At 46.6% G+C, this 26,360-nt stretch overlaps 2 protein-coding genes and 2 non-coding genes across 15 annotated transcripts in view; 2 read left to right on the top strand and 2 right to left on the bottom strand.

Annotated features, from left to right (window-relative positions):
- Positions 1-17,041, top strand: part of ARMH1 (armadillo like helical domain containing 1) — a 29,974-nt gene extending 12,933 nt beyond the window's left edge. For 4 of the 10 annotated variants that reach the window (XM_048861347.2, XM_048861350.2, XM_075131889.1 and 1 more), the window contains exons 6-12: positions 471-555; positions 7,398-7,520; positions 9,155-9,227; positions 10,349-10,478; positions 11,228-11,305; positions 13,173-13,290; positions 16,826-17,041. In XM_048861347.2, coding sequence (XP_048717304.1) covers positions 471-555; positions 7,398-7,520; positions 9,155-9,227; positions 10,349-10,478; positions 11,228-11,305; positions 13,173-13,290; positions 16,826-16,896 — 678 coding nt within the window. In that variant the 3' untranslated portion in view covers positions 16,897-17,041. Of the gene's footprint in view, positions 1-470; positions 556-7,397; positions 7,521-9,154; positions 9,228-9,815; positions 10,313-10,348; positions 10,479-11,046; positions 11,155-11,227; positions 11,306-13,172; positions 13,291-13,649; positions 13,689-16,825 lie in introns of those variants that run through there. The other 6 variants (XM_048861348.2, XM_048861349.2, XM_075131890.1 and 3 more) reach the window with 6 other exon arrangements.
- Positions 4,160-4,275, top strand: LOC125642020 (U5 spliceosomal RNA). Its single transcript, XR_007358229.1, has one exon. It is a non-coding gene; the product is annotated as a U5 spliceosomal RNA (small nuclear RNA).
- On the bottom strand, positions 12,202-12,365 carry LOC125642002 (U1 spliceosomal RNA). The gene has a single exon (XR_007358215.2). It is a non-coding gene; the product is annotated as a U1 spliceosomal RNA (small nuclear RNA).
- The window catches only part of KIF2C (kinesin family member 2C), a 54,243-nt gene continuing 43,226 nt past the window's right edge, over positions 15,344-26,360 (bottom strand). For 2 of the 3 annotated variants that reach the window (XM_048861345.2, XM_048861346.2), the window contains 4 exons: positions 21,581-21,692; positions 19,459-19,575; positions 18,964-19,087; positions 15,344-16,095 (listed from right to left, as the gene is read on the bottom strand). In XM_048861345.2, the coding sequence (XP_048717302.2) occupies positions 16,016-16,095; positions 18,964-19,087; positions 19,459-19,575; positions 21,581-21,692 (433 nt within the window). In that variant the 3' untranslated portion in view covers positions 15,344-16,015. The remainder of the gene's footprint in view (positions 16,096-18,963; positions 19,088-19,458; positions 19,576-21,580; positions 21,693-26,360) is intronic. The other variant, XM_075131888.1, reaches the window with a different exon arrangement.

The following is a 26,360-nucleotide window of genomic DNA, read 5'->3' as shown; positions in this document are numbered from 1 at the left end:
AAAGAGTTTGTCTCCCTTTTCCCCCCACACTTTGTATAACACTTGTCTTCTTTCACTGTAAGCTCTTGGGGCAGGGGACTTTTCTACCTCTTTGTCTAGCCCCAGAGCAGTGGGGCCCTGATCCTGATTGGAGTCTCTGGGTACTGCCATATTACAAATATTAAATAATGGTAATTAATAGTTTGCTGCCCCAATAACTGCAGTCCTTAGTCTGAGAACCATAGGGCTAGACTGGGCAACCACCACTACACTGGTGAGCACTTACATGAGGAGTCCTATTCAAGAATAAGTGCTCACTATCCTGAATGATGGTTGCAGAATCAGCCCCAAGAGGCCATTTCCTTGAGTCTCAGAGCACAGTGCTGTGTGCAGTTCTCTGTATCCTGAGGATCAAACATGTGAATATTTCAGTGGGCTGCAGAGGGGAGAGCTGTGAGGAATAACACCCTGCTTTTTCCTTTCCTTGTCAGGTGATCGTGGGAGCAGCCCATCCCAGCATTGTGGATGCTGTGTTGGGCGTGCTGAGCTCTATGCACTTGGAAGTTCAGTATGAAGGTAGGAACCACATCCCTTATGCTGTCTGCTGAGGAGGAAAGCAGACGTTGGAGTCATTTCTGGGGAGGTTCTCAGTGAGCCTGTGAAGAGTCACTTCAAGGCAGCAGCCGCAGTGTCCTCAGAGCTCAGCTCAAGCAGAGTGTGTGAGCACTGGGCTGGGTGGATTTGCCTTTCGGCTGCTCACTGAGCTCTAAGGAATTTAACGGACCTGGCAACAGGTCCCTGCCTTTGGAAAGAAGACAGGCAAGTCACAAGGGCTGAAGGCGGAGTGCCTGTTACTGCACAGGCCAAGCAGTTGGGTGCAATACCAGGTCACACCCCGGGCTACCCTCTGATGAGGGGTGGGTGGTTTGTAACCCAGCTGTGTTTTGTCAGCACGCTGCCCCCCAGCTCCAGCCTCCTTGCCGGGCCCGGCCCGGGGGTGTTGCTTGTGCAAAGGCTGTGCGTGTCTCTGGCTTTTCCCGTCCTACCAAGGAGGGCCGATGGCTCCCGTCACTGGTTTGCAGGAGTGGGGCTGGGGACGTGGGTCTCCACAGGCAGGTTAACGAGCTATGCGGTGGCTGCAGGCTGGCAAAGCCAAGCCCTGGCGGCAAGGGCTGGGGACAGCAAGGGCTGGGGACAAAACCACGTGCTCTCTGCTGCCCCTGGGCAGGCTGTACTGACCACAGGGGGTGGGGCAGGATCCCCTGCAGGCTCCAGGCAAAGGCCGATCTGGCCCCCGCAGCCCACCTGGGGCAGCTCAGCAGCCCTTTCACTGGCCCTTTCCTGCAGGCAAACAGGAGCGACCAGCAGCCCGAGCCCGCCTGCTCCGCCCGAGGTTCAGAGTCCAGCACCTGCGGGGTCCCAGCCTGGGGGCATCTCCTGTGCGGCCCCGGGTAACTGGTGTGTGGAGCTGTGCCCAGAGCAGCTGTGGAGACCCCGGGAGCCACCGCCCCTCCCAGAGCTGCATTCCAGGGGCTGTGGCCTCAGCTCGGAGGCCGGGGCTCCCCTGTGCTCTCAGACCTACCTGGGATGCTCATTTGCATGCCCATAATGCATTGCGCATTGTGACCTGCATCCCGACTCCCTGGTCCATGGAGTGGGTTTCCTCCCAGAGACCCTAGTTCCGAGGAGCAAACTCGGAGTTTAATTGGGCCAGAGCAATAGGCTGTAGAAACAGGGATTTGATAGGTTCGGTCACAGAGACCCCCTTGGGACTGGCACCTGATGTGCTGAAATTACCTCAGAGTCTGTTTTCCCTGCCAGCTTTGGACTCCAGAACCCTGCATTGTTAAGCCAGACATGCATACCTGCTGCAACACAGACCCTGGGTCTGGACCACACCCCCAAAGCTGCAGACTTTAGGTAACCTGCTGAGCAGTTTTCACTTATCTCCAGCACCCAATTTCCAATGGGATCCAAACCCCAAATAAATCAGTTTTACTCTGTATAAAGTTTATACAGGTTAAACTCATGAATTGTCCACCCTCTGTGACACTGATAGAGAGAGATGCACAGCTGTTTGCTTCCCCCAGGTATTAATCACTTACTCTGGGTTTAACAAACAAAAGCAATTTTATTAAATATAAAAAGTAGGATTTAAGTTGTTTCAAGTAATAACAGACAGAAAAGTATGTCACCAAGCAAAATAAAGCAAAAACACACAAGTCTAAGCTGAATACATTAAAAAACTGATTACAGGTAATCGCTCACCCTCAGAGATGTTCCAGTAAGCTTCTTTCACAGAAGAGACTCCTTGTCTGGGCCCCATCCTTTCCTCTGCTACAGTCTTTGTTAGTTCCAGCCGACATCTTTAGGTGGTAAGCAGGGGCTCTCATGACTGGCCCCTGGCGTCCTGTTCCACCCCCTTTTATAGCTTTGGCACCAGGCAGGAATCTTCCTGGGTCCCCAGCCCTCCTTCTAAATGGAAAAAAGAGATTTAAGATGGATTCCAGTACCATGTGACAGGGTCACAAGTCCTGAGAGACCCCAGCCTCCATCCTTCCTGGGCTGGCCCACCATACACAGGCAGGTTTGCAAGTAAACAGAGCCATTGACAGGTCACCAATTCTGAAGCACCCTTAATGGCTTCCACTTAATATATTCACATCGGTGATACATGTTCATATCTTACTCTAACTCCAGATATAGAAATAATCTGTGCTGCGACAATGCTGCCTGTGGGAGCCTGCTGAGGTCACTCAATCAGGGTGCACTGCAAACAGAACAGGGTGGACAAACCCCAGACACTAGTGGATATTCCAATACTTAGCTTTACCCAGCCAGCCCAAAACAGCTTCTACAGCACCTCCCTGGGTACTCAGACTTCCAAACACAGCTCCCTTAAAGTACCCAGCCTCAGGCCTCCATCCAGACAAACATATGGTGATAAATTCTGAAAACCTTATTTCATCATATAAAAGAAAAGGTTCTCCTGACCCCAAAGGACCAAGTCCCAGATCCAGGTCAAAACCTGGATCTTACCCCAAATACAGGCTTATAGTCTATTCTTATTAACTAAACTAAAATGTATTAAAAAAGAAAAGTGTTAGTTAAAAGATCGGTTTCAGAGTAACAGCCGTGTTAGTCTGTATTCGCAAAAAGAAAAGGAGTACTTGTGGCACCTTAGAGACTAACAGTATGCATCCGATGAAGTGAGCTGTAGCTCACGAAAGCTTATGCTCAAATAAATTGGTTAGTCTCTAAGGTGCCACAAGTACTCCTTTTCTTTTTGGTTAAAAGATCAATATACATAGAGACTTGAATTCAATTCTTGAGGTTCAAATACCTAGCAGAGATGAGCTTGTAGTTGCCAAAAGTCCTTTTGGCAATAGTCCATAGGTTATAGCCCAATATCCATATTCAGGGTGACTCTAGTCAGTGACTGGGGATCTCAATCCTTGTGGCTTAGGGTTTCCCCTTCTTGAAGCCAAAAGCAGATCTTGGGATATGATCCTTCTTCATCTCAGGTCTTTATACATTTCCAGCAGCCTTTTGGTCTGAGAAAACAATCAGCTTCACTTTCCTTCTCCCAAACATCATGGCAATTAGCACAAGGTAATTTATCCATTGATCAGTTCAGATACAGGTTACCCAAAGAGACAACAATACTATTTTAGTCAAGTGTCTTCCTAAATGTTAATATTCCTTTTTTGATCTTTGAATCAAAGCTATAGCCATAGACAAGACTTGTTTGCTGACATCACAAGACCTGAACAAACATCTCCCCTTCTCTCTCTAACAATGCAGACTTGCATTTCAAAGCGCTGTTCATTTACATCTCTTCCTAACCAGTCTCTAAAGTTCGGTCATGGGTCAGGTCAGTCTGTGAGTTAATTAACTCTTTTGGCCCTGTCACCTTTCAATGAGATATTATATTACACTAATAACATCACACATACAAACAAATAGTATGAACAGTCAGTAGAGTGCAAGCTTTCTAATATCACCATACAAGGAGTATTTAGTGTAAAGCATATTCTAGTTATGTCATATTCATAAGCATATTTCTATAAAGCATATGGAGTGCAACATCACAAGGGGGTTTAGCCATTCATCAGTATAGTCACAGTGATGTAATAAAGTGATGGTCTTGCCCTGGCAGCACTTCTGCAGAGCTGAAGGTATGCTTTGGTTTCTCTTCAGATTGTATAAATCTTTCACCTTTTACTAAAGATCTCCATGGAAAGGAATATTTATGAGTTTTTACCCAATTTTTTGAGGCTTCAATTCAATGAAGCTACTTGATTTTGTGAAAAAAGCAGGAAAGGAATTAATTGTGATGGGGTTAGAACTCACCACCACTAGCGCCTCCCACTGGTTCCTCCAGGAATTAGCTCTGTCCAGTCATGGAGCACCTTTTCCACATGGTGCCTTCCTTGCCCCTTGTCTGCTCTGCTGCTTTGGGGACCCTCATTGCTCCCTGCTCGGCAGCGTCCTCTTCAGGACACTGCCCTCCAGCAGTGCCCACTGCTCCAGTCTCACCCCCTTCCAGGGGTTTGGAGTTATCAGCAGTCCACAATCTGCACCTGTTGTAGGGGCCAGCTGCAGCCTCTAAGTCTAGCCCCTTATCGCAGGGCCCAGCCACAGCCTGGATCGGGCCACACTCCTCTTCAGCCCAGTGCAGCACAAGGGGAAGGGGGGGCCTTCCCAACCCAGGGACCCTCTAGCAGGAGCCTCTCTGCTTTCCTTCTCTCCCCTTGCCCTGCTATTGTCCCTGGGACACTTCCCCTTCAGCCCTATGGACCTGCCTGGCCTAGGCCAGCAGCCTGCAGTTTTCCTTGGCCAGAGCTCCCCAGCACTGCTCTGTCCAAGGTGCTACCTTCCAGCAGAGGCACCTATCCTCCTCCTTTGACCACCAGGGAGAGACTCCTTCTGCCCTTCCTGGGCAGCCTTTATATATGGCTGAGTCTGGCTCTGATTGGCTGTCTCTAATGCAGCCTCTGATTGGCCCCCACCTGCACCACCTCCCTGGCCTGCTGAAGCCCCATCTAGGATAGGAGTGGGGCAGCCACCCCACTACAGTTACATACAAATAAATTTATGTTTTTATTTTAAAAATGTTCTTCTTTATGATTTTTTTTTTTGGAGAGGAAAATGTTACTTGCTTTTTGTATTGAACAGATTCAACTGTGTAAAATACATTTAAAGTTCAATATATTATTGAGGTTCTTTTTAAGCAACAGCTCATCTACTTGCCTAGTGGAGCAACTTTGTGAAGGCCCAGAGTTACTCCATTTCTCTTTTACTCCTGGGGGAATTCTGCACTACTGCATGCATGCATAATTAATGAACCCCACATATTTTTAAACTTTTTGCTCAGAAAAAGCTTCTGCCAAAATTTTGCTGCAGTTCTGCCTTTTGCCCACCAGAGGGTGCTGTGGTGATCGAACAAAGCAGCAGCTCCCAGCCAGCTAAGAGAAAGCCAGACTTCTTCACAGCACCTGTCAGGCCAGGTCAGGAGACAGGGGCTATGGGGAGACAGACGACATCTGTCTGGGGTGCTCGGGGAGTCAGATGGGCTTACAAGGGCTAGTGGGGGAAGACAGACTGGGACAGGGGCTGAATGGGAGTGGAGGCACAGGGTCACAGAGGGGAGGGAGGTGCAGGGCCACATGGTGATGGGGAGGGGGTGCAGAGCTACATAGGGACAGGGGGTGGCTGGGTGGGGGCACAGACACATGGGGCAGGGGGAGGAGGCTCAGGGACACAGGAACAGAGGACTGGCCGGGTGGAGGCACAGACACACATGAGGACAGGGGGAGGGGAGACAGAGATACATAGGGACTGGGGAGTGGCTGGATGGGGACACAGAGACACAGAGGGATAGGGGAAGGGGGTACAGAGCCACAAAGGGACAGGAGGAGAGGGGGCAGGGCCACATGGGGATAAGGGGAGTGGGTGCCTGAATGGGGGTGGAGGGACACGTGGACAGGGGGTGCAAGGACACAGGATGGGGATATATGCAACTTCTAAAGAATTAGGTTTTTTCTTCCCCCATAGAAAAAACAATTGCACTTAAACTTTCAATGGCTTATGAAAACAAAGCATTTGACTCATAGCTTTTATGAATTATTTTATAGACATCAAATAAAAATGGTATCTACTTTTTCCACAAAAATTAGACTTATTCACAGAACAATTAAAAAAATTGCATGTAAACTCAGAAAAGTTTATTGCCACAGAAATTTTTAGTAAAATGCAAAAGATTTATTGCCTCTGAGGAGAAAAAAATCCTGAATATAAAGGTAGGATGACTTTTGGAGGGGAACTGTGGGTTTTCACAAATCTTCTCATTTTTGAGCTCTGTGTTCTGTGCAGGCCAATCCTCATAAATGAAGTTGAACAGAAATTAGCACGTCTTTCCACAGTCACTGAAATGCTCAAAGAAAGGCTTTTCAATGTGCAATGCATCATGGGTATGCAAATGAGCTGGTGCTCCCAGAGCCCTGCTCCCAGACCAGCCCCAGCTTCTCCCTTCTGCTATGAGCTGAGCTGAGACGTGCTGGTGGGAAGCTGCTTCTGGCCTCTCGGCAGCTGCCCTGGGGATGGTTGGCTCTGCTGCCCGGCTGTTGGAGGCATCAGAGCAGGTGGCTGCAAGCTGAGGGGGGCATTGAGTGTGGTGCTTGCATCTTTACTACGTTACTGGGTAAAGGTTTCATGTTTGCACTAATCCTGGAGCTTGATGACTCTCTGAGGTGCTCCGGAGTCCTGATTCTGCCCCCTGCAGATGGAGGGTCTGGGAGTTCCCAGAAGGAGCCATTGCATCCACGTGCCAGCACTTTCCAAATTTCCAACATTCCCAGACTGAAACTCCTGAAAGGTGTGTGGGGAAGCTGCTCCAGCAAAGGGGCTGCTCTTGCCCCTTCCACCTGGAGCCTGCAGTGGGCCAGCGCTGCTCTCCATGGTGCACATGTGTAAAGTTAATGTAACCCTCACATGTCCAGTACCTCAGCACCCTTCCACTATGTCCCAGAGAGTTCCATGCAATACAGAGGTCCGTCTTAATAGAAAGCCAGCCATGTTTTGGCTGGACTCTTTGCCATCCACATACACTTGCTGGCCAGCCCATGGGGTAATAATGTCACCTGGGATCTACGAGCCCTGGAGAACATGGTTCTGCTCTCAGATGCGCAGAGCATATCTTGGCCTCCTGTTCTGTTTCCGAGCAGCTTCCAGAAGGGAACAGCGCAGAATCCAACCCTAGTCAAGGAGGTTTACTTTAAACAGGCAGAAGGAAAATGCAGCTCTCTCAGGAGCCAGCGTTCAAACCACTGTCTCTGATGTTTCACCTTTTGCTGGGATTGCTGTGCAGCCTTGTTAGAGCACCAAGGTGGCACTTTGGCCTCTTTCCTTGTCTCTAGCCATTCAGCTGGTAAAGGATCTCATGGCCTATGAAGTCCGGCCAGTGCTGCTGAAGGGTCTGGTTGAATTACTTATATCACCGGGGAAAGAGACTGCTAAAGTGAAAGGCAAAGCCCTGGAAGGTAAGCGGTCACAACAGGTTCCCTTCATGTCTGCTTGGAGGCTGCAGAATGCTGCAAAGTGGGTTGCTCTTGCTCTGCTTGCTCAGGTGATTCACCAGCCACTAATGGGCAACTTTGGTACTTTAGTCTCCTTGGGTGTGACCCAGGGGTTCACAAACTGGGGGTCGTGACCCTGCGGGGGTCACGAGGTTATTACCTGGGGGGTCACGAGCTGTCAGCCTCCACCCCAAACCCCGGTTCACCTCCAGCATTTTTAACAGTGTTAAATATAAAAAAAGTGTTTTTAATTTATAAGCGAAGTGGCACTCCGCGGCTTGCTGTGTGAAAGGGGTCACCAGGACAAAAGTTTGAGAGCCCCTGGTGTAACCGGCTCTCGCTAATCCATCCCTGCGCTACCTTGGCAGAGGTCAGAGGCTGCAGCCAACCGCCTGGCTGATCTGAGATGGTGTCGGCTATTCAGAAGAGGAGATGCAGAAGTCTCTTCCTAGTGGGCATGGTACTCACTGCAGTGGGCTCTGAGTGCTCCTCTTGCAGCCTGGACCCCCTCTCCAGAGAGCAGTGAGGTCACCTGCAATGGAAGGCAACGGGGGAAGAGGGGGGGACAACTGGCTGGGTCCTGCTGGGAGGCTGATGCCCACCGCCACAGGAAACATAGCAAGGGGCTAGGCGCCCACATCCCCTTCCTAGCAGGACCTAGAAACCATGTGTCCTTTAAGCTCTGCCTTGCAAGAGGCCAAAGTAGAAGGGAATCTCCCTTTCTCCTCCCCACTTCATCAGAGCAGCTGAACTCCATGGGTAGGTTGGTGCAGTCTCAGAAAGTGGGGTGTCCTTCCTGGGATTGCGGCCGCCCTCTCTTTTCCCTTCCCCTTTCCTGCAACAAGGTGAGAGGAGATGGCAGGCAGGGCCCCATGGCAGTGGAGGCTGGCACTGCACTCTCCATGCCTTCATATCCCCTGCTCCCGTCCCCATTGCAGCTGTACAGACATACCTCCACATGTGGCTGTCACTGTCAGCGCTTCCTCTGATGCTGCTTCCTCTGATGCAGGCTCCTGAGTCCTGTTTTCCAGTGACCCTCTGGCGAGTTGCAGAGTTCAGCTTTGTCTGTTTTGGGTAATGGAAACTGCCAGGCAACAGCAAACATCCAGCTTGTTGGAGCCCTCAGAGCAGGAATGGGAATCTTGATGCTATTTGTGAACTGTGTGGATTTGTTCAGTTAATGCAGCCAAATTAATGGAGAGCAGGGGATGCGGCGCTGTCTTTCAGAGGAGATCTTAAACTCAATTCCCTTCTGCATGTGGCCAGAGGAAATTAAAGATCCCAGGACACCTTTTCAAGAGTCGGGGAAACCTTGGTTTCTGACCCACATCCTGTCTCAATGAAACAGACTGTAATGTCCCAGAATGTTTGAGTCGCTGCATTAGCCTGGCACAGTCGCTGAGCAGTGAGAGCTCATTGTGAAGCCCTGAGCTACAGTACATTTGTAGGTAGATTCCCTTAGGGATGTTGCTCTAATCTCACAAATCCTCTTTTCTTCAGGTACTACTGGTCTAATTCCCCAGGTTATTACTAAAGCTTTATGGCAGAAGTATGGCTCTAGCCGTAGTTTTCATCCTGTCTAATGTTCCCCCATTCAGACCCAGCCACACTCCATCTTCCTGAGCCCTTGTCGGTGTATATACAGCAAGCCGCTGCAGCAAAAGCTATCGGGTAAGAAAATTCAGAGCAAAATACAAAGGGAGATTTATACAGGATTTAGAGAAGCTGCTTCCTTTATAGAGAAAAGGCCAGTCGTTATTCTTCATAGGGAATCTTTAGCCCTCTGACATTGCTGTCTGAGTATATCCCTGTGGCTCTGTAACTCCTCTATATAGACTTCGGGGGCTTTCATCCATTCACAAAAGTGCTCAGGAGCTTAGAGAGAAGCACTTCTGCTTGGGTACCAAAATCCAGATACTCCCCTGTTACTAACACCACCTGAAATTATTCAAAGCTTTTATTATAGGTGAAGAAATATAATATCAACCTTTACTCTGGCCATTAATACAGAGTCAGAATGTTCCCTCTGTTTCCAGGCCAGCATAGAGAGGGACAGTGTTAGCACCTTGCCACATAGCTGGACCAAACCATGCTACGTAACAGTACAGAGCCTGTTGTGTTCTCAAGGAAGCAGAGAGTCTCTTGTAGTGAAATGCGTCTACTTAACAATTTTACATCAACAGCAGAGTGCATGAAATCAAATTCAGTGTCTGACTCAGTGAATCCCTAAACTCTGGCTGTCTCCACGCTTCTCTGTAGCTCACTTCCTGTTCGATATCTGCAAAGTCCACAAGATGGTCCTATGCCAAATTTCTTCCTTGAAAAGCAGAAGATGATGCAAAACACCGGCCATGTTGCTTTCTCCAGTGATGTGCTCAATAATAAAATAATATAATTTACTCTTCCACCCTGGATTCTATGGGGTAACGTGGTGGATTTGCTAGGATTTAATATGTAAATCAGGTGTTTTTATTGTCAATCATTAAAAGAAATGTAGATCTCCTAACATAGATATTAAATTGTTCACATGTAACCATGGGCTTCCTCTTCAGTTTAAGAATAGCATGCGTCCTTGTTCATTGGTGTTAGTCATTTGTGAGTGACCGTGGAAAGATGGAGGCATCACTTTGCACTTGGATCAGCACCACACCTAAGGCAACAGGACTAGAATCTGTCCCTCCAAATTGCTAGCTGTGGCTCTTTCATTTCATTCCCAGAAAGCTCCTGTTCTTGACGGATTCTTCTCTCATGCGAAAGAGCCTTGGAGCCTGACTGTGCTGATTTCCTTGCAGCATTCTAGCCAAGGACTCCACCAAACTGGCCGAAGAGATGATCCAGCTGAGAGTGGTGCACGGCCTTATGTGTGCTATGGGGAATGAGAATCATACCACCTGCCAGAGACAGGCCAGCATCGCTCTAGAGGTGAGTATCTCTGTGTGGGGCAATGGGAATTTTAATGTGGATTCCTCCCCCTAAGCTCCTGAGCAGTGGGAGTTACTCAGATAAAGGGGATCATTCACACTGGGGCAAAGCTGGAGAAAAAGGGCATTGATGATACAGCAACGTACCCACAGTTTCTGTGTCTCCTCTGCTGTTAGTGCTTGAGGACGAGCTTGTCCCTTCCCAACCCCACTTCTCCTTCTGCTTAACAATCATGATTCCCAGGCAGAAAACCTTCACTGAGGTGGAGTTAAGGGCAGTAAATAAATGAGAAGAAACTGTCATGGAATGGGTTGCAGTTTTGAATAATACAAAATCAGGAAATTCAACATAAAGGCCATGCTTCAAACCCAACCCAAAGCCTGCAACCTAGAGAAATCCAGCGTTAGGGTCCTCCATTCCGGCCCACAGGGGACGCCGGCTCTAAAGCCCAGTGGTGCAACGGTTAACTATACCCCTGCCGATCGCAGTAGCTGAAATACCCAGCTGCTCTAGCAATATGGTTGGGCTTGGGTGGAGTACCAACCCTTCCCCACCTGTTTAACCCTAGCCTCCAGCAGCGTGGGCGCTCAAAGTGAACAGCAGAATGGGAGCAACGGAAGGATAAATCCCAGGTGGGAAGGAGCACTGAACTGGAGCACTTTAACATCCTGTGCGGGTGCTGCTTTTCAATGGAGCCAGACACCACCCCCACCCCTCCTTTTGCACTTATTGGGAGTGTTTTGTTGCAGTATTTTGTCCGGACATTTCCCATTGTGGAGGAACATGTGAGGAAGGCAACAGGAGAGAGACTGTTCCAGCTTTTTATGGTAAATGGGCTTCTCTAACTGCCAGGGCTTGTTACTGGTATGGAACCTGGGTCCATTTTACAGGGATAATGGAGACTGGGTTTCATCCCTCTAAAACCGCAGTGCAGCTCCAGTTCCTGATCAGACTCCGGAAACCACTGGGGTCAGATCACAATGTCCTCAGTTAAATGAATTTATTTGGTTTAGGCCCAACACCCCCAAAGACTTCACTCCATGCCGTGAATATCAATGTACACTTGCACTATCCCCCTGTACTAATGAGGTAGAACAATTGGTGCAAATCAGAGCAGGGCCTGAGCTCTGAAGTCTGGGGCGAGCTGCTGGTTCTTTTCTGACTTGGGGCCCGTCTTTAGTGTAAATGGAGTAACACTGAGGGACATGTCTGGACTCAGATTTGCGTGGTGATGTTGGAAAAGTGGTGAGACATGCAGGGCTAGCAGTGTCCCAGAATGAGGAGATAGGCATGAGCCCCTGTCTGAATCTGAGCTCTCCTGCCTGGAGGTACCTCAGGACTGAACACCATGTAAATCAATGGAAGCCCTTGCACATGGACCCTTTAAACCTGAGCAGGACAAAGCCATAGGAAATGTCCTGCAGGCAACATTCCTGGGCCGTGCTGGACTCAATGGGGCCTAATAAGACTTTCCCAGTTCCCTTTTAGGGGAAGCGTTAGATGGCAAACTCAGCTGGCATAAGGAGAGACAGCTGGTTCCGTTTACTTCAATAGGGCCGTGCCGACTTACCCCAGCTGGGCGTCTGGCTCTGTAAGTTTGATTGCACAGTGCTCAAAGCCCAGGCCCATCCTCAGGAGGGTATGGAGGGAAGAGAGTCTGGGACTGCTATGTACCTCTCATGCATGGCTGTTGAGCTTCGTCTTCCTTTGCTTGACCGAGTGCCAGGGGAGAGTGCGAACGCAGTCCCCCACTACCACAAATTATGCAGTTGAGTTTCCCGCATTTGCGGAAATCGCAGGGGTCAGCACACCCGCAGTGCAATGGATGAACCTTGCCCTGGGAAAACCACCTTCCTGATCATGGTGTCTCCCCTGCAGCACAGGTTACATCCTGATTAGTGGGTCTGCCCTGACAGCCAACCGCTCACCAGGGAATTAGCCCTTAAGCTGTTGTAATGTGGACAGCCTCTGCCTTGCAGCAGTGGAGAGCTAAGTTCCCTCTAAGCTGTGGCCACACAGATGCATAGGGGGGAGAGGCACCCCGGCCACGGAGCTGCCGTGGTTGGGGAGAGACACCGCTCCCCCAGGCCCGGGCTGCTGCGGCAAGAGGGCTAGGGGGAGTCCTCTCTCCCTGCCCGCAGGCCCATGGCACCCCACACCCCAAACCCCTCATGCCTGGCCCCACCCCAGAGCTCGCACCCCCAGCCAGAGCCCTCACTCCCCTGCAACTCCACCCTCTGCCCCAGCCCTGAGCCCCCTCCCACACTCCAAACCCCTCAGCCCCACCCCCACCACACATCACCTCCATATTGGTGCACATAACAAAATTCATTCCTCACAGGGATGTAAAAATTAGAGGGAACATTAAGAGCAGGAGTCATTTACCAGGGAGTGCTAAGACTATCCAACACACGCTCCCAGTCCTTTCGCTGAGAACATTTTAAAGCTTGGTTTCTCTGCTCAGGAATCAGTCACAGCAACCAGCCCCCAGGCTATGCTCAGTGCAATGATGGGTGGAGACCAGCAAAAGAAAACTTTGCCAGGACTCCCACTGACTTGTCATTTCCAGGACTGTCCAGTTGAGGGGGCTTGTCAGGAACCTTCCTCCTTCTCTAGCTAGCCCTTCTCGTGCCCTTGATGACTCCAAGTCCCTGTAAGCTGCTAACCTCCTTCCTTTTTTGCTGGTTCTCCTAGAGAGATGCCAAGACCTTGTACATGAACATGGATGCAGTACAGGTTGATATTCTGGCATCAAATAAAGTGAACATCCCAGGAAGTTTATCAAGCCCAGAAAGGATGCCGCACATGGAAGGTGTGTAGGGGTCATGAAAAGGCTGACTCAGAGACTCTGAGATACCAGGGCCCAATTCGTCTCTCGCGTACACAAGTGTAAATCAAGAGTCAGCCCTTCTAAGTCAGTGGGGATACCCTAGTGTAAGGGAGAGGAGAACAGAGCTTCAGATGGGTTTGGGGGGCAGCCCAGAGAGCAAGAGGCCAGAGCAGGGGGTGAATCCCAGGTCTCCTGCAAGGAGCTGAGGTGCTGTTGTCCCTCGTAAGTCTGGATGCTGGAGAGTTCCCCCCACAAACCTGCCTAGCATTAACACCACGGCAGCCAGCGCTCCTTGGCACCACTGCCCCTCTGCGATTCATGGTTCTCCTTTGTTCTTTCAGAGGAAGGAAGCACAGAATGAAAACATCAAACAGAATGAGGTCAGCTCCTCTGCCCCGCCTCTCTTCCCTCTTCCACACCCTCTGCCTCCCACCCCCCTCGCTTCCTCCTGGGCCGTGCCCCTCTCTAGAGCCCTGCAAATCTGCAGGTATCTGCTTTACATCCGTGGACCATTTCTGCAGATAGCAGCGTGGATGCAGATACAAATTTTGTATCCACGCAGGGCTCTGATAGTAAGAGCTGGGCAGGCAGCTGTGAGGAACCGCAGCATGGATCCTCCACCTGCCCTGGGCAGGGTAACTGGGGGACAGGGACACTAGGCCAGGGGCTGCTTGGGCCCCCCACCCAGCGCAGGTGGAGGGTCCGCCGTAGCTCCCAGCATGGCTCTCCCCAACCCGGCGGGGGTGGCTTGGAGATACAGCCTGACCACAGTAAGCTGGGTGAGCAGCTGTGGGGAGCCGTGGAGGACCCTCCACCTGCCCTGGGCGTGGAGCCAAGCAGCCCCTTGCCCAGTGTCCCTGCCCCCCAGGCCACCTGCCCAGGATCAGTGTCAAATTGTTTTCCAGTTTCTTTTGAAATGTATGTCTTTTTTGCTGAGTTTAAGACAGTTGCCAGTTTTGAGAGATCCTTTTGTAGCTATTTGCAGTCTGCCTGGGACTTAACTATCTTGAGTAGTTTTGTATCATCTGCAAGTTTCACCATCTCACTGTTTACCCCTTTTTCCAGATAGTTTATGAATATGTTGAATGGGACTGGGCCCCTGGGGGACACCACTATTTACTTCTCTCCATTCTGAAAATGGACCATTTATTTCTACCCTTTGTTTCCAATCTTTTAGCCAGTTATCAATCCAGGAGAGAATCTTCTGTCTTATCCCGTGACAGCTTACTTTGCTTAAGAGCCTTTGGTGAGGGGCTTTATCAAAGGCTTTCTGAAAATCTAAGTGTATTTCATCCACGGGATCCCCCTTGTCCACATGCTTGTTGACCCCCTCAAAGAATTCCAGTAGATTGGTGAGGCATGATTTCCCTTTACAAAAACCATGTTGACTCTTCCCCAACAAATTATGTGCATCCATCTGTCTGACAATTTTGTCTTTTACTGAAGTTTCAAACAGTTTGCCCGGTACTGAAGTCAGGCTTACCAGGCTGTAATTGCCAGGATCATCTCTGAAGCCCTTTTTAAAAATTGGTGTCGTTAGCTATCCTCCTGTCACTGGGTACTGAAGCAGATTTAAATGATAGGTTACATTAGTAGTTCTGCAGTTTCACATTTGAGTTCCTTCAGAACTCTTGGATGATACCATCTGGTCCTGGTGTCTTATTACTGTTGAGTGTATCAATTTGTTCCAAAACCTCCTCTAAGGACACCTCAATCTGCGACAGTTCTTCAGATCTGTCACCTGACAAGAATGGCTCAAGTTTGGGAATTTCCCTCACATCCTCTGCCATGAAGACCCATGCAAAGAATTAATTTAGTTTCTCCGCAATGGCCTTATCGTCCTCGAGTGCTGCTTTAGCATCTCAATCAGCCAGTGGCCCCTTTGGTTGTTTAGCAGTGCCTGCTTCTGATGTACTTACAGTTTTTGCTATAAAGTGGATTTGAGGCACTCTAGGCTGTTGCCACCTATTGCTTAGGAGATTCACTAGTCTGAAGACTTTTCCCCTGTTCCCCTTCCAAAAACCAAGAGACAAGATACTTTAATTGATTTTTTACTTAAATACAAACATTACAAACTTCAAAAGATTTTAATGACCAACCAGTCCCAAAAGCCAGTCTCTGCCATAAAGGCCAGTCTGCTCTGGGGGGGGAAGGTCTTCAGAGAATTTCTTAAATAACTGACAGTTGACAAGAAATTTTCTACAAGTCAGAAGTTAATAAATCCAGGAATATTTATCTACCAGCCAAAGTCTTAAAAAAATACTGACTTTATTTTATTCTTTTTACAATTAAGTTTAGTCCATTTCCTTTGTAAAGCAGCTAGAGTTGCAGGTTTTCACCATTTCACAATATATCTAGAAGCAAAAAAGTTTATGTACACTAGAATACATGAGTTTATCTAGTTACATCAGAGCAGATAATTCTGTCAGTAAATGAGGGGAAGAGGCATCTAATGACAGGAAGAACTACAAGTTTCCCCTCCGTCACTGCCAAGAGGGCATTTCTAGAACAATTACTACCAAGTCCCAACATGGGGCCTGCATGGTCAAAGGCTGCTATTCTGACCTCTTGTCTTCAGGTAGGACTGACTTAAGTATACTTTATTGTATCACATTTAAAATAGGCAGAGTTAACATAGAAACCACTGACGTGATAGACACACACAGAGAAGAGAAAAATGGTATTTGTGAATCAGGTTTTGGTATATTTACTGAGGCCGCCTCTTATTCATCTGCTTGCTGGCCTGCTCCTCCAGCTGCATGGCAAGAGCCAGGGACTCCACGACATCTGCAATGAAGTTTGGGAGTTAGGTGGCAGATTGACTTGGACACATGGTGACTTCAGCGTTTGAGACAGTTTCAATTTCACATTTGTTCACAAAACCCAGATACCAGTCTCTGGGCCCGGCGGTTGAAGGGGGCAGGAAGAGCAAGGAGCTGAGCAGGGAGGAGGTGGGGAAGTAAGAATACAGCAGGAACTTGGGTGGTGGATGAGAGCCTGAGTACCTCACTCCTGTCCTATCCCTGCCTGCAAGGAAACGCACCCCTGTATTCACCCTCTCTCCCACACATACACACACGTTTGTAAATATGCCTTGTGTGGTATCGTTTGAAAACTAATAACTCCCTGGTCAATGATATCGTGATGAAATGTACATCCCAACACTATGTGTAATGTTACGGGCACACGTTCAAACTCTCAGGCTCAATTAGGTAGAACTGGTCAAACAGGCCTGTCAAACAAAGGGGTGTGTGTTTACCTCAGTTTGCATATAAGCAATAAACAGAGTCCTCAGACATTATGGGGGGGAAGAGGGGGATATAAAGAAAATCTGCATTTCAACATACACAGGTGAAAAGAAACAGCAGGAAGCCTCCTTCCTCCACCAGACTCCATGTCTCCTTGCTCTCAGCTGGCAAGAAATTTAAATAGGGGGGTCTCAGGAAATTGTTGTTCAAAGGGTGACTGAACTATTAAAATAAGGGCAAAAATACTCTGCCTTTCTCTTTCACTTAAGATGACAAAAGAAACAGCCTATGGACTTCGGGAGCAGACCCTGGTCTGAGAGTTTTGTCAGCAAAGCACTGAAAACGTAGCAAGAACTTCACCTTGAACCAGGTTTAGAAAGCATTCTGTTTATTTTTCTTGTTACCGTTTCTAACTTTTGTCTTGTTACTTGTACTCGGTCTTTTTGCAGTTAAATAAACTTGTTTTGTTCTTTAATCAAAATTAATCTAGTGTAGTGACTCATTGAGGTAATGCCATTTAAGGTGGCAAGCTGTTGTGTATTGATCCCTGCAGAGGGCAATGGACCTAGTATATCTGCACTGTTAAGGAGAGGACTGTACAGTGCAGACATTTCTGGCAGGAAATCTGGGACTAGGAGTGTGTTGGGATCACCCTGCAAATAGTAACCAAGGCTGGAGGAAGCCAGAGTGTGGCTGGTGTTTGTGACAGGCTGCTGGATCGGGGTGTGGCTTCACACAGACACTCCGGGTGTGACCTGCAGGAGCCCAGGTGGGAGCTACAGCAGCAAGGCATTGTGAGGCACCCCAAGTTGCAGGGCAAGTGGTGACACAGCCCTCACTGATCTGGATTGCACTGTGAAATGTCATACTCCCTCAGCTCCTGCTCTGGCTCCCTGCCTGGCCCAAGAAAGCTCCTTCACTCTGCTCCTGATCCCAGTCCATCAGCAGCTTCATCTCCCAGCTGCAATTGACATTACTTCCTCTACCTGTGCCACACAAAGCAGCCCCCAGAACGCCATGCCTCACTGGCCTCGCCAGGGTCTGGAGGAGGCTAGACTAAGGGCAGTTACTATCAGCTGCTGTAGGTCATCCTCTTCCAAATCATCAGCTCCACTTGCCGACTCACAGGATCCTGCCCTACATCACAGGGCTGCAGCTAGGATGTGGAGCCTCTGAGGGGAGGATATTTATGTACAGAAACCACCTTGCTCCCCAAACATTTCTCTTCAAAGTCCCTCATGTTTTTAGCAGCTAGTATTCCCATGTGCTCCTGGACAGATTAATGCTTCCTGTCCTTTGGAAGAGTGCGGCCGCCCTGCAGGAGGCATTCAGGGTTTGGTGTAGCCCCAGTACTTCCAAATAGGGACCATTAAAGCCAACTTGATATCAAAGTGGGGGAAAAAGACAAGAGTATTCCAAATACTGTTTAGCCAGTCTGACATTCATCTGACCTGGGTATAAACACAGCTGAAATGTAAATAGTTCCTCAACATCATAGCGTGTCAACCAGCCAACCGTGAACATTCACATTATGCTGCCTGTGTCACTGTTGCTACTATTGCATTCTGGGAAAAATCAAGGTAGCTGAGATGGCACCTAGCGAACATGTACAGAACAGTATCAGAAACATACAAGGCAATTCATTCTGCACAGGTCTGGGAAGAAGGGCCAGCAAGCTGGGTTATATGTGCATAGTAGGGGGGAAGGGAGTCCCTACAGCAAGTGTTATGGCCTGGATTTTAAAAAAGGGAAAAAAAGCGTGCACACCAGACCTGGGTGCTGGCAAGACATGATTCGCTGCAATGGCTACAAATATTGCCTTGTGGTAGATAGCCACAAGCCATGTTTAGAACCTGCATGTCAGCAACTGTTACAACTTAGACTTAAGACCCATTCTAAACTGATGTTCCTTCTCCTGGGAGTGACCAAAATAATTGGTATACATCAATGGAAGGCAGAGATCCCAAGCTTTCCAGGGGTATACAGCATACATTCCTAAACCTTGAAACAGTCACTGGTCCCTCAGACAAGGGAAAACATATGATCATGTACTAGACACAAACTAGGATACTGTCAGCATCCTTGGCTAGGCTTTGCTGGGTATTGTAGCTCACTGAATTACACTGTACCCTTGGAAAGGATTTTTCTGTGCTAACTGGCTAGTGAGTGGATGACGCCAGCCAGAATATTGCTTAGGAAAGAATAGGCAATAGGACATATTTGCTTAGACAAATCACCTCAGCTCTGTCCCCACCACAAGAGGCAATCAAAGAGGATGAGTTGCATCCAGAATGATCCCAGAATATTTTACAAGGGGCAGTGGCCTTTTCAGCCCACACGGGAATTCCCACTAACAGGGCTTCGAAGGTATGCATTGACAGCAAGCTCTGAAGTAGTCCCAGCTTACCTCCCATGCTGATGAAATTTCTTGATCCTTCCTTTATGAAGCATCTGGCTCTGTTCACAAATGTCTCCAGATCATAGTCTGGTTGCTCTGTCATTTCCAACAGGTCATTGAGTTCAGTCATCTTCTAGATTTAGAAAAGTGACATTGATTAGGAACTGGCTTTGTGCAAGTTTGGAATGTTTTCATGGCACATCCTATGCTTCTGTTAAGCAGATTAGATTGTCTGAAGACAGTCCATTGTCAATGCCAGCACCAACCATCTGAAGGTTGTAACTGGTAGTGGCTAGGCATTACCACAAGCCAGTTTACCTTGAGAAGCTGGAAAAGAAAGAGCTAGAATAAGTCACTAATGAGCAAAAGGAACATTCTTTAACAGTTAATACCATGTGCATTCCAATCACAATTCCGAGAACACCCAATTAGTTTACTCAAATATGGCAAGTTGAGATCAATATGCAGAAGACAACTTGGGCTCACCTGAATCTTCAAACATACCTGTCTCATTTCTTTAAGTTCTTCTACAGCCTTCTCCTCCAGCTCACTAATCTGAGTCATGGCTTCACGGAAACTGGACATATGGGGAGACAACTCCTCTTCCTCCTCCTTGGAAAGCTAGTGTTCATGGGAAGAAACAAATCCCCGATAAGTACAGAGAAATTGTTCTTTGAGCCTCTCACAAAACTAAGTGAATGGGCAATATAATAGCAAATTAAATTTAATGTGGATAAATGTAAAGTAATGCACATTGGAAAAAGTAACCCCAACTAAACATACAATATGATGGGGGCTAATTTAGCTACAACTAATCAGGAAAAAGATCTTGGCATCATCCGGTGATAGGTCTCTGAAGATGTCCATGCAGTGCGCAGCGGCACTCAAAAAAGCAAACAGGATGTTAGGAATCATTAAAAAAGGGATAGAGAATAAGACGGAGAATATCTTATTGCCCTTATATAATCCATGGTACGCCCACATCTTGAATACTGCATACAGATGTGGTCTCCTCATCTCAAAAAAGATATACTGGCATTAGAAAAGGTTCTGAGAAGAGCAACTAAAATGATTAGTGGCTAGGAACGGGTCTCAAAGGAGAGATTAAAGAGGCTAGGACTTTTCAGCTTGGAAAAGAGGAGACTAAGGGGGGGATATGATCGAGGTCTATAAAATCATGAGTGGTGTGGAGAAAGTGAATAAAGGAAAAGTTACTTACTTGTTCCCATAATATAAGAACTAGAGGCCACCAAATGAAATTAATGAGTAGCAGGTTTAAAACAAATAAGAGGAAGTTCTTCACACAGTGCACAGTCCACCTGTGGAACTCCTTGCCTGAGGGGATTGTGAAGGCTAGGACTATAACAGGGTTTAAAAGAGAACTAGATAAATCCATGGAGGTTAAGTCGATTAATGGATATTAGCCAGGAGGGTAAGGAATGATGTCCCTAGCCTCTGTCTGTCAGAGGGTGGAGATGGATGGCAGGAGAGAGATCACTTGATCATTATCGGTTAGGTTCACTCCCTCTGGGGCACCTGGCATTGGCCACTGTCAGTGGACAGGATACTGGGCTGGATGGACCTTTGGTCTGACCCTGAATGGCCATTCTTATGTTCTCCAAATTCTGTTCCGAAAGCAGGTTACTCCTAGCTGCTTGGCTATGTTCACTGTCTGATGCTTAAAATAGTGGTGGTGAGGGATTATTATTACCCCTGCTTTAAATAGATATTACAAATTTAAATAATTCTGAAATGTAACCAATAATTTTAGACTTTGAAGTTTAGTATGAAAGATACTAGACTGCAAAATAGATTTTTGCCCATCCATTGGATTTTGTGCACATTCCTGATAAGATGCTATTATATTAACAAAGTATACTGCAAGGATAGATTTGCTTTTACACAATAACCAAGTTTAGCCATATATTAATGGAAAGGAGTATTTGTGGCACCTTAGAGACTAACAAATTTATTTGAGCATAAGCTTTCGTTTTTGTTAGTCTCTAAGGTGCCACAAGTCCTCCTGTTCTTTTTCCAGATACAGACTAACACGGCTGCTACTCTGAAACCTGTCATATTAATGGGAAATTTAAAACCACAGGTGTATATTAAGCAAAATCAGTTTAGTAACGGTTAGACCTGGCTTGGCTAGTAGTCTTTAGAACATCTCTATAGTTGAAGTTCCCTATATGGGCAACTAGCATGCAGCTGATGAGTTTGTAATTTGTAAAAACACTTTCCTTTAGATGCCCAAGGATTTTTTTTTTTAATCTGTGCACTGATATTTTCTGGTGTTTTTGTTTGTGTGATGCCCGCATGATAAAGTTTGTTTTTAGTAACCTAGATGTATACACAGATGAACTTAATTTATTTATAGTGTAAGAGAGACCATTTCATTTACTACAATCTATGGTTTGTTTTTATATTTCCAATTTTTTAGCACAAATATACCCATTTAGATGCTTTTTCAATTTTGCATCAAGACAATAGTTTTTGCTTTAAAATGCACATTACTAGCTTTTTATAGCTTAGTATGTACCTAGCATTGGTTATTTGGTCTCTGAAGTATATTTCATAACAAACCAAAGTGTGGGGAAACCATTAACTCTACAGTTTATCAACATACGTCATGCTGAAGACTTGACTCTTCTTCACTGGTGTCCAGTTCCTCATTCTCCGTTTCCATACAATTCTGCATCTCACCACTCCCGCCATTGTAAGGACTGAGCTCTTTCACTCTGGACAGGAGGAAGACTGCGTTATGACAAAGTCTGTTTTGCCTCAAACAGTTACTTGGTAAGGGTCACCTTGAATAGCTACTGCTACTTCCAGACTTCTCCAAGTCACTATTCAGTTCTGAGAGAGGTGCCATGTTGACAGCCCTGAATGTTCTCTCACCACACAGCAGACACAGGGGCAGCAAAAACCCTCCTAGGGTTGTTGGGAGGTTAAATTCCTTAACAACTGGGAGGTGCTTCTCCCAAGGTGCCTCATCAGTGTAGGTCTACCTGGCTTCTAGGACTTCTGTCTCATCAAGCCACTGTTTCTATCAGAGACAAACTGCCAAGGTGGTCGGCAACACTGAAAACTGTCAGTTGAGCTTTACCTGGAGACTAACTTCTCACAGGTCACCAAACTGACCTGTCATCACCACCTGGGACTTTAAGCAGTCATGGAGGTTAGCTGACCTAAATGCTAAACATTTCCTTTATGAGCTGCTTCTAGACAGAGGCTGTGACTTGAATACTCAAGTACTAAATTAGCTTTAATTTACCTGGAACGGGGGATGGTCACTAAATAAACCCACCAGTTTTTTTCCCCAGAACGATGAATAATCTGAGCCAGGGACACTTGTGATCTTTGGAACCATTTATTCCAATGTTATCGATCCGAGGCGGAAGTCTGAAAGGCATAACAACTCTGCTTCTCTCAGCTCCATGCAGTCAGTATCCAGATCTAGGTATTTCCTTGAAGAGCTTTAAAGCCACCTACAGCAGTTAAAACTGCCATGGTATATTTCATATACTGCACTCCCCTCCTCACCCCTGTATGCAATTGGGCACACAAAGGGCACTAGATGGTTATAGAACAGTGACCTTTCTCCAGTGTTACACTTAGAAGTTGTTTGAATGGCGCTGGCATAAGGAAACTGGACTAAGGGCATGTCTACACTACAAACTTAAGTTGACATATAGCCACTGCAGTAATTACTGCAGTTTTTCATGTCCACACTCCCCTCCTTCTGTCGGTGGTGTGCGTCCTCACTAGGCGTGCTTGCATTGACTTAAGAATGGGGGGGGGGGCGTGGGCAGGCACGGAGGGCTGAGAGCCCACGTGGCAGCCGGGCTACAGCTGTCAGGGTGACAGCCTGAGCTATGAGCCCAGCATAGGGTTCACAGTAGGGAGCCTACCAGCCGTTCTTGTCAATTTCATGGCTGACTCCTCTGAGCTTGAGGCAGGGGGCTCACAGCTGAAGCTGTGAAATTGACAAGAAAGGCTGGTAGGCTCTCTGCTGTGAAATTGAGCCCAGCACCAGTCTTACAGCTGAGGTGGTCACCTCAAGGTGGGGGAGTGGATACTCCAGCTGGGAGCCCAGCTGACAGCTGGTGGGGAGTGCAGCTGAGAGCTCAGTGCAGGGCTCAGTTTCATAGTAGGGAGCCTACCAGCCTTTCTTGTCAATTTTGTGGCTCCAGCTGTGAGCTCCTGCAGGAGAGCAGAGCTGTGGAATTGACATGGGCTGTTGTAACCCAGTGTCTACACAGACACTGCATCTCCCTAACTACACTGATATAAGCACTACGCCTCTCGTGGAGGTAGAGTTATGATGTCAGTGTAGTTGGGCACTTTCATCGGCAGGAGCAAGGCTGTAGTGTTGACACGGATGTAATTAGGTCAATGTAAGGCAGCTTACAGTGACCTAACTCTGTAGTGTAGACCAGGCTCAAGTAAGGTCAGTATGAAAGAGTATTCCATCTCAGAGCAGCCATAGTGGTTATCCTCACCTCCCATCAGCAATATATGAAACAGGAATTTAGAGACTGGGAAACGCAAGTATTATGATCAATGACCAGAAAGTGGAACATCAGATTTGGAAGCATGTAGGAACACGTATCCGGATTAGCAATAGTCACAATCTACCCAAAGAGATTATCCAAGACAAAAGAAAATTCTATTTAACACCTCAGTAGAAAATGATTGCAGCAGATCTACAGCTATGAACTAGAGACAGCTCCCTTCGTTAGGGTTTGATAATTAATGGCCTTTCATGGGATACTAGGGAAAGCTGCAGAAAGGAAGACCGCAGAGGAATAGAAACCTGTGGAGAGTAGGTGCCTCAGCTTTAACATCAGGTATCAACCAAAAGTGATAAGTTCTGCGTCAGTGGGATTTCTCCCCCATCCCCAGATTCCAAGGCCTGAAGAGACCATTCTGATCATCTAGTCTGACCTCCTGTATAACACAGGCCAGAGAACTTCCCCCCAAATAATTCCTAGAGCAGTTTTTTTTTTTTTTTAAAAAGATCCAATTTTGATTTAAAATTAGTCAGTGATGGAGAAATCCACCACGACCCTTGGTAAACTGTGCCAATGGTTAATTACTCTCACCAATAAAAAAAATGTAACCTTATTTTCCAGTCTGAATGTGTCTAGCTTCAACTTCCAGCCACTGGATCACGTTAGACCTTTCCATGAAAAATTGGAGAGCCCATTTTCCCCCATAGATATTTACAGTCTGTAATCAAGTAACCTTTTAACCTTCCTTTTGTTAAACTAAATAGGTTAAAATGATAGACTAAGGCATTTTTTTCTAATCCTTTGAGCTGCTTGAATCATTCTGAAGGCTCTTCTCTGAACTTCAGTTTATTGACATCCTTCTTGAATTGTGGGCATCAGAAACTGGACACAATATTCCAGCAGTGGTTGCACTAGTGCCAGATACAGAAGTAAAATAACCTCTCTGTTCTTATTTGAGATTCCTGTTTATGCTTCCCAACATCCCATTAGCAATTTTGGCAGGTGTCACCTTGGGAGGTCAGGTTCAGCTGATTATCCATCATTACTTCCAAAACTTTTTCAGGATCACTGCTTCCCAGTAGAGAGTCACCCACATCCTGTAAATATGGCATTCTTTGCTACTAGATTTATGCATTAACATTTAGCCATATTAAAAATGCATATTGTTTGCTTGTGCCCAGTTAACTAAGCGATTCTAATAGTTCTGAATTAGTCAACTGTTCTCTTCATTATTTACCACTTCAATCCAATTTCTGGGTCATCTGCAAACTTTCAGTGATTTTATTTTTTCTTCCAGGTCATTGATAAAAAATGTTAAATGGCATAGGGCCAAGAACAGGTGCCTGTTGGACCCTGCTGGAAACACACCTGCTTAAAGACCATTCCCCATTTACAAATTACATTGGGATCCATCAGTTAGCCAGTTTTTAATCCATTTAATGTGTACCATGCTAATGTGTACTGCTCTGTTTTTTTAATCTTACTTGATACTGCACGACATTTAAACAGCCTTAGGGAAATCTAAGTATATTACATCAACACTATTACCTTTACTAATCAAATTTGTAATCTCAAAAAAATTAAGTGAGTTTGACAGGATCTATTTTCCATAAACCCATGTTAATTAGTTATATTACCTGCCTTTAATTCTTTAAAAATAGGAGTCTCCTATTAGCCACCTCATCAGTCTGACAGGTCTATCGTTACCCAGATCAACCCATTTATGCTTTTAAAAACTTGGCACAATATTAGCGTTCTTCCCGTTTTCTGGGACTGCCCCAAGACTTATTGAAAAAAGTCAGACCAGCAAGCTCCGGGGGAAAACAACACCCCCCCCCAAAAAAAACAAACAAACAAAAAAACCCACAAAACCAAAAACTTGTTGCAGGTTATTTGGACCCACTAATTTAAACATGTCCAACTTTAGTAGCTTCTGTTTAACATAAGACTGGCCAAACTGGGTCAGACCAATGATCCATCTAGCCCACTATCCTGTCTTCTGACAGCAGCCAGTGCCAGATGCTTCAGAGGGAATCAACAGAACAGATCAGTTATCAAGTGATCCATCCCATCATCCAGTCCCAGCATCTGGCATTCAGAGGCTTAGGGACACCCAGAGCATGAGGTTGCATCCCTGACCATTTTGGCTAATGGCCACTGATGGACTTATCCTCCATGAACATATCTAGTATTTTTGAACCCATACTTTTGGCTTTCACAACTTGCTATTAATTTTGTTGGGTGACCCTTGACTCTTGGCTTCCCCCCCACCTTCACATAACACATTTTCCTATTCACTTTCTCCACACCATTTATGATTTCATAGTCCTCTATCACATCCTCCCCCTCAGTTGTCATCTCTTTTCTAAGCTAACCAGTCCCTTCATATGGAAACTGTCCTAAACCTCTAATCATTTGTATTGCCCTTCTCTGTAACTTCTCCAATTCTAACATCTTTTTGAGATGGGATGCCCAGAACTGCATGCAATACTTGAGGCGTGGGCATACTATGGATTTATGTAGTGGTATTATGATATTTTTTCTCTCATTATTTATTCCTTTCCTAGTGGCTCCTAATAGGGCTGTCAATTAACCACAGTTAACTGAAGCGATTAACACAAAAATTAATTAGATTTTAAAAGTCGTGATTATCGCAGTTTTAATCGCACTGTTAAATAGAATACCAATTTAAATTATAAATGTTCTGATGTTTTTCTACATTTTAAAATATATTGATTTCAATTACAATACAGAATACAAAGTGTACAGTGCTCACTTTATGAGATTGAATGCAGCACTGTTACATTTCTCAGACTAGAGAGAAATAAGAATTCAACAAGTCACTGAAGAGAGGAAAGATAGTCCAGTGGCTAGGATTAGATTGTGACCACA

The sequence above is a fragment of the Caretta caretta genome, chromosome 8 (genome assembly GCF_965140235.1).
Source record: "Caretta caretta isolate rCarCar2 chromosome 8, rCarCar1.hap1, whole genome shotgun sequence".
NCBI classification, from domain to species: Eukaryota; Metazoa; Chordata; order Testudines; family Cheloniidae; genus Caretta; species Caretta caretta.
The sequence above is the reverse complement of the archived record's forward strand: the minus strand, read 5'-3'. Positions and strand labels throughout refer to the sequence as shown.